The sequence below is a fragment of the Pangasianodon hypophthalmus genome, chromosome 14 (genome assembly GCF_027358585.1).
Source record: "Pangasianodon hypophthalmus isolate fPanHyp1 chromosome 14, fPanHyp1.pri, whole genome shotgun sequence".
Lineage (NCBI taxonomy): Eukaryota > Metazoa > Chordata > Actinopteri > Siluriformes > Pangasiidae > Pangasianodon > Pangasianodon hypophthalmus.
The window spans coordinates 24,863,777-24,875,812 of record NC_069723.1 but is presented as its reverse complement, the minus strand read 5'-3'; the positions used below and the strand labels follow the sequence as shown (position 1 = coordinate 24,875,812).

General features: G+C 36.7%; 1 protein-coding gene across 1 annotated transcript; it reads right to left on the bottom strand.

The window, feature by feature from the left end:
* Positions 1–8,365: 8,365 nt before the first annotated feature.
* LOC113524383 (zona pellucida sperm-binding protein 4) lies at positions 8,366–10,201 on the bottom strand. The gene is made up of 8 exons (XM_026910586.3): positions 9,895–10,201; positions 9,627–9,814; positions 9,451–9,548; positions 9,222–9,379; positions 8,949–9,141; positions 8,726–8,873; positions 8,567–8,642; positions 8,366–8,485 (listed from the first exon to the last, which is right to left on the bottom strand). Exons 1-8 carry the CDS (start codon positions 10,190–10,192, stop codon positions 8,400–8,402), a joined length of 1,245 nt encoding a protein of 414 aa, XP_026766387.3. The 5' UTR covers positions 10,193–10,201; the 3' UTR covers positions 8,366–8,399.
* Positions 10,202–12,036: the final 1,835 nt, after the last annotated feature.

The following is a 12,036-nucleotide window of genomic DNA, read 5'->3' as shown; positions in this document are numbered from 1 at the left end:
GTGGAGGGACTCTGTAAAAAAAAATGGCTGTAATTCCTAAACGCAATATGTTAATTATTGTTAATGCAATATTTTTGTTAAACCCCTTGAATTAAAGCTGAAAGTCTACAATTCAATTACATCTTTATTGCTTCATTTCAAATCCATTGTGATGGTGTACAGAGGCAAAATTTCCAAAATTGCATCACTGTCCAAATACTTATGGACCTGACTGTATGTGCAGCGTCCGGTGTACAAGTCCCTGTGAATGAGCTGTTACTATAGAAAATTAGAACAAGCACATTAATCTAATCTAATCTAATATTTATTCAGTGTGCAAGTATAAAATTAATATATTGAACATGCAGTATAACAGAGATCCATGAATATGATCTCTGAATACATTCTGTAAAGCTTAATTTAAAAAAAAAAAGTAGAAATCCGAGTCTCTCCCCAGATTGAAATAAAGGAGCCGTGACATTCTTACAGCTCGGGGCGGTGTTTTAATCTTATACCATGTGACAGGCCGGAAAACTCGGCATCTTAAATCAAACGCCAAATTGAATTTGATCTGAAAGATTCAAAATAATAATGTTCTTTTTAAAAAAAAAATCAGAAACAGAGAAATCAGAAGTGGTTATAATCAACAATCAAACAGACAGGATGTCATCCCTAGTACAATCAGCTGGGTTTTTTTTTTTTTGGAAGCCATTTTAAAATCATGTCTAAAAACAAAGTGTAGAAAATGGAATGGTGTAACTGAGGGAATGTAAAATGTTCATAAAGCACTTTGCAGTTAATAGGGGGTGGGGGTAGGAGTGGGGTGCCAATATTTATGATCTTCAGTCAGAATATAGGGTTGTGCGCCTCGAATCTTCAGTTAGAATCCTGAGAATCGGGTTTTTTTTTTTGCTTTACTGTAATAACAACATCACCTCCCCCTCCGCAGGCAATTATATACATTTAAATATCCCCCTCTCTCTCTCTCTCACACACACACACACACACACACACACACACACACACACACACACACACACACACCCTTCCCCCATTATACACACACACACACACACACACCATACATCTCCTCCCCCCACTGTAACATACATTAAAATATAAAGGCTGTATCCACCAGCCCTAACACACACACACACACACACTCTGATTAGACACACACTGAATACGTTTAGATCATCTACACACAGAAACATACAATATATTTTTCTTTGTATTTATTTATTTATTTATTTATTTAAATTGGAGTTCCGGTCTGTTCATAAATAATGTGAGACGTTATTATCAGTGAGAACAGCAGGGGAAAAAAATCACTCTTATGAAGCAGTGTGTGCAGAGGAAGCTCTAATAAAGCAACACTTTCACCGCCAACAACCTGCACAATGTTTAATATTATATACTGTATATATATATATATATATATATATATATATATATATATATATATATACTGCATGAACAAGTTTGCACCTGAGGGTGTAGACACATGAGATGGCCATTCAGTGCTTACTGTTAATTATTTGGTGGCGAACAATAATAGCGATGACGGGAAAATGTACAGTACATCAATTCCATTTTCATTCAAACAGCCATGCAGTGTTTATTTATGCAGCTCAATATTATAAATATTTCACACAGTTTTTACTGTTGAAGAGCTTTGTGTGATTTTCCCATCATTAATGTTCATTATTGTATATTAATCACACAAAGGTCTCTGACTTTTGCACAGTACTGTACATGTAGACACATATCTATCTATCTATCTATCTATCTATCTATCTATCTGTGTGTGTGTGTGTTTGTGCCTATGTCCCTATACGTGTCTACATATATATATATATGTGCCTATGTATACATGTATACATATATATATATATATATATATAGACACATATACAGTACATATAGATATGTGTAGTTCGATAAACACATATACATATAGACATATATACAGTACATATGGATATGTCTAGGCATATAGACATTTATACGTATAGACATATAAATGCATATATAAACATATGTATATAGACATGTACAGGCAAATAATCACATATAGATACATAATGTAAAGGCATATACACACATATACAGTGCATAGAGATACATATAGATACATATACAGTACACAGACATTTATACAGTACATATAGATACATCTACATATACATTTAGATACATGTACAGTACATATAGCTACATATAGGCATATAGATACATATACATATACATATACAATATATATATAGATATGTATAGGCATATAGTTTCGTTCCAACCAGGCAGGAGCCACACCTGATTCATATAGATAGCACATAGCACATATGGACACACACACACACAGATAGATAGACAGATAGATAGATAGAGATACATATACAGTACATAAAGATACATATAGGCATATAGACATATACAATACATATACTGTAGATAAGTATAGATGTATAGACATATATATATATGTAGAGAGAGAGTGACTTACAGGCAAATATATGCATATAGAGACATACTGTATAGGCATATAGACACATATACAGTACATATGGATATGTCTAGGCATATGAACATATGTATATAGACATGTACAGGCAAATAATCACATATAGATACATATACAGTACACATAGACATTTATATAGACATATAGATACATATACAGTACACATAGACATTTATATAGACATATAGATACATGTACATAGACATATAGCTACGTACAGGCATATAGACATTTATACAGTACATATAGCTACGTACAGGCATATAGACATTTATACAGTACATACAGCTACGTATAGGCATATAGATACATATACATATACAGTATATATAGATACTTACAGGCATATACTTTTGTTCCAACCAGGCAGGAGCCACACCTGATTCCACTTGTTTAATCAGTTCTACTTGGTCTCCAATCAGCTATCAACTGTGCCTCCTATTTGGCTGGTATGAAATCCTGCAGCCACACCGGCCCTTTGCAGATACGAATAAAGACCCCTGCGTATCGGCATATAGGCAAATAGACGCATATACATATAGACATGTATAGATATATACTGTACATATACACTTATAGACACATATCCAATGTTTAGACACATAAGCATGACAAATATAGGCACATGGATACATGTAGACTTTTACACATATACTTATGGATATATGGAAGACACGGACACATAGACACGCATTCACATATATGTGTATTAACTTATATAAACTGTCTAATTGAGTTTTCCATAAAGAGATCCATTCTGATATACTGAACAAGGTCACACACAATCCACTGTACCTTTAGAAAAAAATTAATTATATACTTTATATACATGTCCTTCATTCTTTAGCTGTTCTTTACTTGTTTCCTGTTTCCACAGACTAATGATTAGAGCTAGTAATGGAAATTTGGAGCAACATTCAAACACATTGTTAACCTAACAGTGGCTCAAATAGATATGTAAATAAATATTATGTAATTACAAAGCTGTATGTTTGATATGATAGGTTTAAATATATTTCTCACAGGTGCAGTGGGAATTATTTCCTGCTACTTTGCTACTACATACTTATTTCCTTTAGTATTTAAAAATGAGTTAAGATACTTATAAAGTCAGTAAGGATTTATTATTGAAGTGTGATTTCATAGTGAGGAATTTACGATTTGAGGCTATATATTTTCCTTACTTGTTAGCTACATTAGCCTCATAACTGTAGCGTAAAACTAAACAAAATACATCTTGGCTGATCAGCTACATTTAGGATAAAGGCGTAAATTGTTTATTAATAAATATGTAGAATGACAATACATATCTAGAACGATTAGGAACGATATGGAAAAGAACATGAAGAGAACTTAATATATATAACTAAAAGTGTTCCTGTTGATCTGTTTTAGTGATCTTGCGTGATGCATTAGAGAAGAACAATACGATGCTGTAAAGAGTGTAGAAGCTGCAGGTGAGAGATCATCGTCTCGCAAACACCAAAAACACTTCCTCTTATTATATTCTTCATTCTTTATATTCTATTCCCTCTCTTGTTCTTCACATCTTCCTCTCTGTCACTCTCCACTTTGTGATTTGTGTTTCGTCCTTGGTATATTATCATCAAAAAAACAAAAAAAATCAAACAGCACATGCAATAACACTTCCACCTACACACACACACACACACTCACACACACACACACACACTAATATACATGCCTATTTCTTCACCGATGAATGTCAAGCAGTGTACATTGAATACATTTGCACTTTTATTGCTCAAGGGCCGTGATTTCTAAACCATAGCTCTCATCATTATTTAATGCCTCACTACTTATTTTTGAATTTCTAAAGCCGCCTTTTTTTTTTTCACACAGTTGATGTATATCTCATTAGTCTAACATGAATATATGCATCGTTTTCTTTTTGAATAAACTGGCAGCCAATTTGAAATCACAAACCACTCATAGAATGTTGCATCTGCATTATATTTACTTTCAGCAACTATTTAATGCAAATGATTCATTATTTTCCAGATCTGAGTGTCTGCAGTTTTTAATCAGAACAAACTGACAAACTGTTGCTGCACATAAAGGTATGAAATGATTGGATTGGATGATGGGATGTTGGCATTGTGTGCCTTTATAATTTACACATTAAAACTACATCCTCTCCATACATTACATCATAACCAAAACTCCTCCCAATACATTACATCATAACCAAAACTCCTCCCAATTCATTACATCATAATCAAACTCCTCCCCATACATTACATCATAATCAAACTCCTCTCCATACATTACATCATAACCAAAACTCCTCCCAATACATTACATCATAACCAAAACTCCTCCCAATACATTACATCGTAACCAATACTCCTCCCTATACATTACATCGTAACCAAAACTCCTCCCTATACATTACATCGTAACCAAAACTCCTCCCTATACATTACATCGTAACCAAAACTCCTCCCCATACATTACATCATAACCAAAACTCCTCCCCATACATCGTAACCAAAACTCCTCCCAATACATTACATCATAACCAAAACTCCTCCTCATACATTACATCATAATCAAACTCCTCCCAATACATCATAATCAAACTCCTCTCAATACATTACATCATAACACAAACTCCGCCCAATTCATTACATCGTAACCAAAACTCCTCCCAATACATTACATCATAACCAAAACTCCTCCCCATACATTACATCGTAACCAAAACTCCTCCCAATTCATTACATCATAACCAAAACTCCTCCCCATACATTACATCGTAACCAAAACTCCTCCCAATACATTACATCATAACCAAAACTCCTCCCAATACATCATAATCAAACTCCTCTCAATACATTACATCATAACACAAACTCCTCCCAATTCATTACATCGTAACCAAAACTCCTCCCAATACATTACATCATAACCAAAACTCCTCCCCATACATTACATCATAACCAAAACTCCTCCCAATTCATTACATCATAACCAAAACTCCTCCCCATACATTACATCGTAACCAAAACTCCTCCCCATACATTACATCATAACCAAAACTCCTCCCCATACATTACATCATAACCAAAACTCCTCCCCATACATTACATCATAACCAAAACTCCTCCCCATACATTACATCATAACCAAAACTCCTCCTCATACATTACATCATAACCAATATCAGTATTTCTGGTGATTTAATTACATACATTATGAAAATAAATAAATGATAAAACAACACTTTGAGAGTTTTAAGTTAGAAAAGAGTTCCAGGCTGCAAAAATCGGAGCGATTGGTGAAACAGCTGTGCAGTTATTTAAAGGTTAACTGCTTCTCTCGTAAGAGCTCTCATGAGTGCACACGTGTGTGCAACGTCTCAAATGTCCATTGATATTGAAAGGTTAATAGAATAGGAGCGTCTTTGTACATTTGAGCAATACAGAATATTGTTGCTTAACTAAATGTCAGCATTGCTCAAATGTTAATGATTTCCAGAATTTCTTCAGCTATGATCTCAGAATAACTCATAAAAGAAAAGATAAAGAAGCTTCTCTAAGACCAAACAAGCTCCATGTTATTGTTTTAGGAATGAATTTTACTCAGAGTGTGTTTGTTAAAATGTGTAATTGAAGCAGATAGCAGGAAATCATCAGTACATTTCTGTTTAATAATAAAAAGTCCAACCTCAGTTATTATGCTGGTGAATGTCATGAAGCATTGCTAGTGTTTTTCGTCTGGCTCTTGTGCCATTGTACAGAGATTAACAGCCTTTGAAAAAAAAACTGCTGACATGGCTTTGACCACATAAAAGCATGCTGTTATACACATTAGCAGTCAGCACTAGCGTAGGAGGAATCTGAACAGAACAGTGGTCTCTTTTCCACTGTGTTTTTTTTTTTTTTTTTTTTTAATTTCTATTCCTATCATCACCATCATTATCACAACCACAGTGTTTGGAAATAATGAATCACCCCAACACTTCAAACTGATAAAGAACAGGACATCCTGCCCCCTGTTTCATATTCTTCCTCCTCCCCTGTCTGTATTTCTATTAATCTATAGGGGGAAAAACATCCAACGCCTCCTCCTCTGCTGTTATTTTATTTTATTTAACCTTTATTCATTTTTATAAAAGAAGCCTAACCATGTGGGCAGCCTTACGGCCGGTAACTAAAAATGACATTTTCAACTAACACTTTCTGGTCCAACCACCAGCATGGACAATTAAATATGCAGTGCAAAATATAATGCTGAGAAATTAATTCTAAAGCTTCATAATAAAATATGACCATTACATAGAGACAATGAAGCAAGCCCAAGAACCCTGGGGTGGAAAAAGCACTAAGAAATCACGCTTAAGTGAAAGAATAGTTCTTACTCAATTAAAAGTGGAACCATCCAGCTCAAGTAAAAGTAAACAAGTTATTTACTTTTAAATTGTACTCCAATATTATAAAAGTAAATGTTTTCAACTGGTGGAAATAAATCAATGTCATGTTTTCTTGTCAAAAGTAAAATATTACTTATCTAAAACTATTATAACTTGTTGCTGGTCATATGCATGAGTAACACTTCATAGTTTGTTAATGAATTAATCAGAAGTAAAATACAGTATCATGTAAATAACTGTTTACAGTTAGCTAGAATTTGACTCGCTGCCTAGCCAATTTGTTAGCTACTAGAATCAATGCTAGTCTTATCTGGCATTAGCAAAGAAAACAGGCTAATATAGCTAAGACTATGACTGAGACTTTGTCCAAGTCCTAAACATTAAATGGAAGGCTGTTCTATAGCTGGGGGGTTTTGTAGGACAAACTTCTGACCCCTGCTCTGGCACAAGACCATTCAGTGCTTTATAGGTCATTAGTAGTATTTATAATCAATGTGAAATTTGACTGGGAACCAATACATTGTGGATAAGATAAGGGTGATGTGGTCAAATCTTTTAGTAAGGACTCCAGCTGCTGTGTACCGCACAAACTGGAGCTTGTTTATACACCTACTGGAACATCCAGAGATTACAATAGTCTAACAGGAGATAAGCATGAACTAGTTTTTCTGCATCAGTGACAGCTTAGAAATATTTGAGATGAAAAGGCCATCCTAGTACCATAATCTACATGAGCTTCAAATGAGAGACAAGTCAATAATCCACAACAAGGTCTTCCACTGCTGCACATGATGCAACTGAAAGGGCACCCAATGTGACCTAAAGCTGATTTCCAGCTGCCCCAGTAAAAGTACTTCTGTCCTGTCAGAATTAAGTAGAAGTAAATTACTAAGTGGCCAGTGGCTAATGTCTTATTCCTCAACTTGGTATCACCTCTGGTTTTGCTGAAACAACTGTCAGCAGCATAGCAAAGCAAGCCAATACCATGTTTACAAATAATTTATCCAGAGGCAGCATATACAGAGTAGAGAGCAGTGGGCCTAGAACAGAGCTTTGTGAAACAGCTAGATACAAACTGATGAGTCAAAAGCACCATGTTCTTAATTCCAATAGACCTTCTAGTCTAGGAGTATCCTACCTTAGCCACCAAGGCCCAGTGTAGTTACAGGGTTTCAGGCCAGTTGAGCAGGAGCCACACAAGCTGTTGACCTCTGCCCTCACAGGTGGCTTCTACTTATTTGGAATGAAGGCCTGCACCCACTTTGTCACTTTCTAGATAAGATTAGGTACAATGGTGCCTAGTCTGTCTAGAAGACTGTATATCAAGCTACACCAATTTGAAGAAACCAGTACTAATAGACACTAGATCACCTTGGTAACTGTTGCCAAGTACTAGGTGAGAATTACCCATTTACAAAGCTACACAGCCAACCAGGACACTGTGTGGAAAAACAAGTCAAGCCATGCAATTAAAGCAAAACACCTTTATTCAAGAGATTAATCCTAAACTTGGGTGAAGATCACTCCTCCACTAGACACTATTCCTGATGTGTTAGGAGAGCTTCCTTCCACAGCAGCAAGGTCTCTTCCTAATGAGAAAGAAGGAAAGAACCAGATCCATAAACAGGTCAAGGAAAGAAGCAAAAGACAGTGTTAAGGGGTCTACTTACTTCTTCTGATGCACCTTGGCTCACAAGAGTCCCGTGCAGTTGGGAGACATACAGCTGTACTGCAGTGGATGTAGAGCTGAGGGGAAAACAAAACTAAGCAATAGAACCCATTGTGTACAAAAACATGTACAAGAGCATGAGGAGAAATCAAGCCTTTACCGTCTCTTGCAGTGGAGCCATAGAGGTTGGATCCACAAATGTAAACATCTTCAGGACAAAGCGTCTGTAATGGGTAGGGTATGCAAGTCCAGACGTTCCATTAACTGGTATCAGCTTGGTCAGATAGCGGTCATCCTTGTATGGGCACCTTCAGAGGACACAAGGTCATCACTTCCTGTTCAGTGAGGTTACTGGACTACACAAATGGAAGACACGAACTTACCCGTTCACCAGAAGGTCCCACTGGGGAAGGCTGTAGGGGTTAGGGGAAGCCGTCGCCCAGCAGCCACCCAAAACCAGGACAATATTCGGATCCGTTCTCCCCACAATGCTCACTTCAACGTACACTGGTTCCCTCAGAATCTTAGTCACAGGGTATTCAGTAGCACTGTAGTATGAGGTATAGGCTACTTGTTCTGTTGGGAGCAAAAATCAGTTCCTGTTGGAGCCATTTACAATAATCAGACTCATGCTAATAACCAGCCAAGTCGCTCACCTTCTACACACCCCTTTGTGACACATTGACCTTTTCCTAGTCTTAGTTGTACTTGGAGAGGTCCAGAAGCAACAATAGGCAGAGGATCAACATTGGCTGCAGGTTCAATAGCCACAAATGCAAACCGAACAGCTGAATATTTACACTGGAAGTAAAGCCTACAAAAGGAAATACAGAAGTTCAGTAAAAGCCTTCAAAAATCCTCTGCAATGAGATTTAGTTAACTTACTCAAAGTGAGTGTCTCTTGTGATTGAGCCACGGGGTCCAACACCAACTTCATAGGAAGAGAACATCCTGTTCTCATAGACCACATAACCACCTTGTACCTGGGTGGAAGAGTAGAGAGCACACTTAGCAGCTTAGAGGTAACACCATCCATTTGGGGAAAATAGAATTACACAAACCATCATGGTCGTCCCACAAGCAGTTACAGGAAACTGGTATATAGCAAAGGCTGTATTTGAGTCAACAGGACCACAGGGTCCTGTGTTTCCTCCCAACATGCTGATGGAATCCAGGCTTATCCTGGGAACTGTTGCATCTCTGGCCACCACCAACACAAACTGGCCATCAAGGGTACACTGGACAGTCACTGGCAACACCAAGGAAGAGAAAGGAGTCAGTTTATCATTTGTACCACAATCAAAAAGTTAAAAAGGACTCCCAACTTACCAGTTTTCCCATAATAGCACTGTTGGCCATCAAAACAGCAGTTTATAGCATTACACTGAGCAGCCTTTATGCCAGGTTCTCCACAAGGAACCCTTTCAAATTCTTGCACTTGGCAAGTCTGGCCAGATGTCTGTGGCTGCAAAGTGGGCTTCAGAGGAAGCTGAGGGTCTCGCACTAGCTTTCTCTCAGTTTGCAAGGATGCAGGTATACTACTCACATAGTTGAAGGCAAGAAAAAGCCCCACAAGTGCTAAGCTTACCCTTGTATTTGCCATTATTCCCAAAGTGCAAACACCCATAGTTAGACAAGTGGCAACAGTGGCCTTTTATTGTGTGTTTCATCCTAATTGTCTCTGGAGTCTCCTCCTACTCAACTAGTCATTAATAGTGTTCCAGCCGTGTGTCATCATTAACTGCATTAATCACTGAGCTCATGTTTTTTTGGGCCGGAAACTCTCCTGTGTTAGCATGGAATTACAAAAACAAGCAAAAATTATCTACTTATCTCACTTTAACTGATCTTCTGAAACAGACCTAAGATTTTTCCTGATGAAATACGTTATTTAGTGGAATCTTGGAGAGTTGATTACCATGTCTTTGATACCCATAGGAAATTACTGGTCATTCTTTAAAAAAAAAAGGCTAACAGTCTTGGTAGATAAATAGTTATTTACTGGGTTTTCACTTATTAGGTGCTATATGTGTGTCTAATAAAGAGGTCTGAACTTGAGTACAGTATTAACTCTTACAATATCTGCTCAGTGGTCCTCCAGTGGTGGTCTCTTTACATGATCGGATCAGGTAGAGCGGGGTTGATAAACTGTAATTTTCTACAGACAGGAATGCATTAATATTGGTTTCTTAATTTGTATTTTACTTCTGATTAATTCATTATCAATCTCTGTGACATTAGTCATGCACATGATCAGCAAACTTCCAGAGATTAAATGATGTTTTCAGGCAAACTGACATAGCTGTTTTAAAAACTAAAATCATCTAATAAATTCAGATAAGTAATAAAATATATTTTTTCCATGAAAACATGACAGTAACTTAATATCATCAGTTAAAAATATTTACTTTTTAATTTTTAATATTTGACCACATTCAAACGTAACACATTTTTACATTTGATTGTGTATGTTTTTGGCAGGATACTTTTTTTTTTTAAAACTAATCAACCAGTATTAAAAAAAAAAAAAATAGTCGAATAGTCATCTTCAATTAGCAGCCATACACAGGATACATATTACATTTCCAGTTTTAATGTTTTTTAGGCAACGAATGTGCAAAATAAAAATAAAAAAGTTGTTAAAATGCAATAATGTGGACGATTTGTGGAAATCGCTGATTCTGTAACTGAGAGTGCGCAGCATGGAAGCTCATGTCCATCACCACATCCTTCCTTATAGCTCATTGAATGGTCTTCCTTGAGTGGAGGATGAGATGTCTACAGCAGCATCTGGGAGGTTTTTCCAAGCTGATACTGACCTGGAAACACTAGCTGAGTTGAACTGGTGAGTGATGTCCAACTCCAGGCATTGAATTCACTCTTTCCTTTTTTTTCCCTTGTGCTTATTTGGGTGAGACTTTTATCCAAAGTGACTTACCATCGAGAAAGAATACAATACAACTGAGCAATTGAGGGTTGAGGGCTTTGATCAAGGACCCAACAGTGGCAGCTTGGTGGTGCTGTAATTTTATCTCGTAACCTTCTGATCAGTAGGCCAAAGCCTTAAACACCCAAAGACAGTAAAAAAAATATATTTTTCCCCAGTGTGGTTTCACACAATCTACAGTTGACTGTAGAATTGGTTTCATCTCACTCAAGATGAAAGAACATTTAGCTGCTTGCTTTACCACCTGCCTAAATGTAAATCTGTGCATCCCATAACTTGTCCTTTTCCAATAACTGATGAGCTGAAACCATGTTCAGGGCAACACATAGGCTATAGTCAGTATCATACATATTAGTAAGCTCTACCATTGTGTTTAACAGTTTCCTAGATCTTATATAACCTAATGTTCTTCCCAAAGAAGACATGGTGGTGTTGAGAAACCCAGAGATAACAAGAGAGAGAGAGAGTGTTTTACAGCAAAGGGTTGTCAGACTGTATCAGTGTTATGCAGGATTTTTCATCTT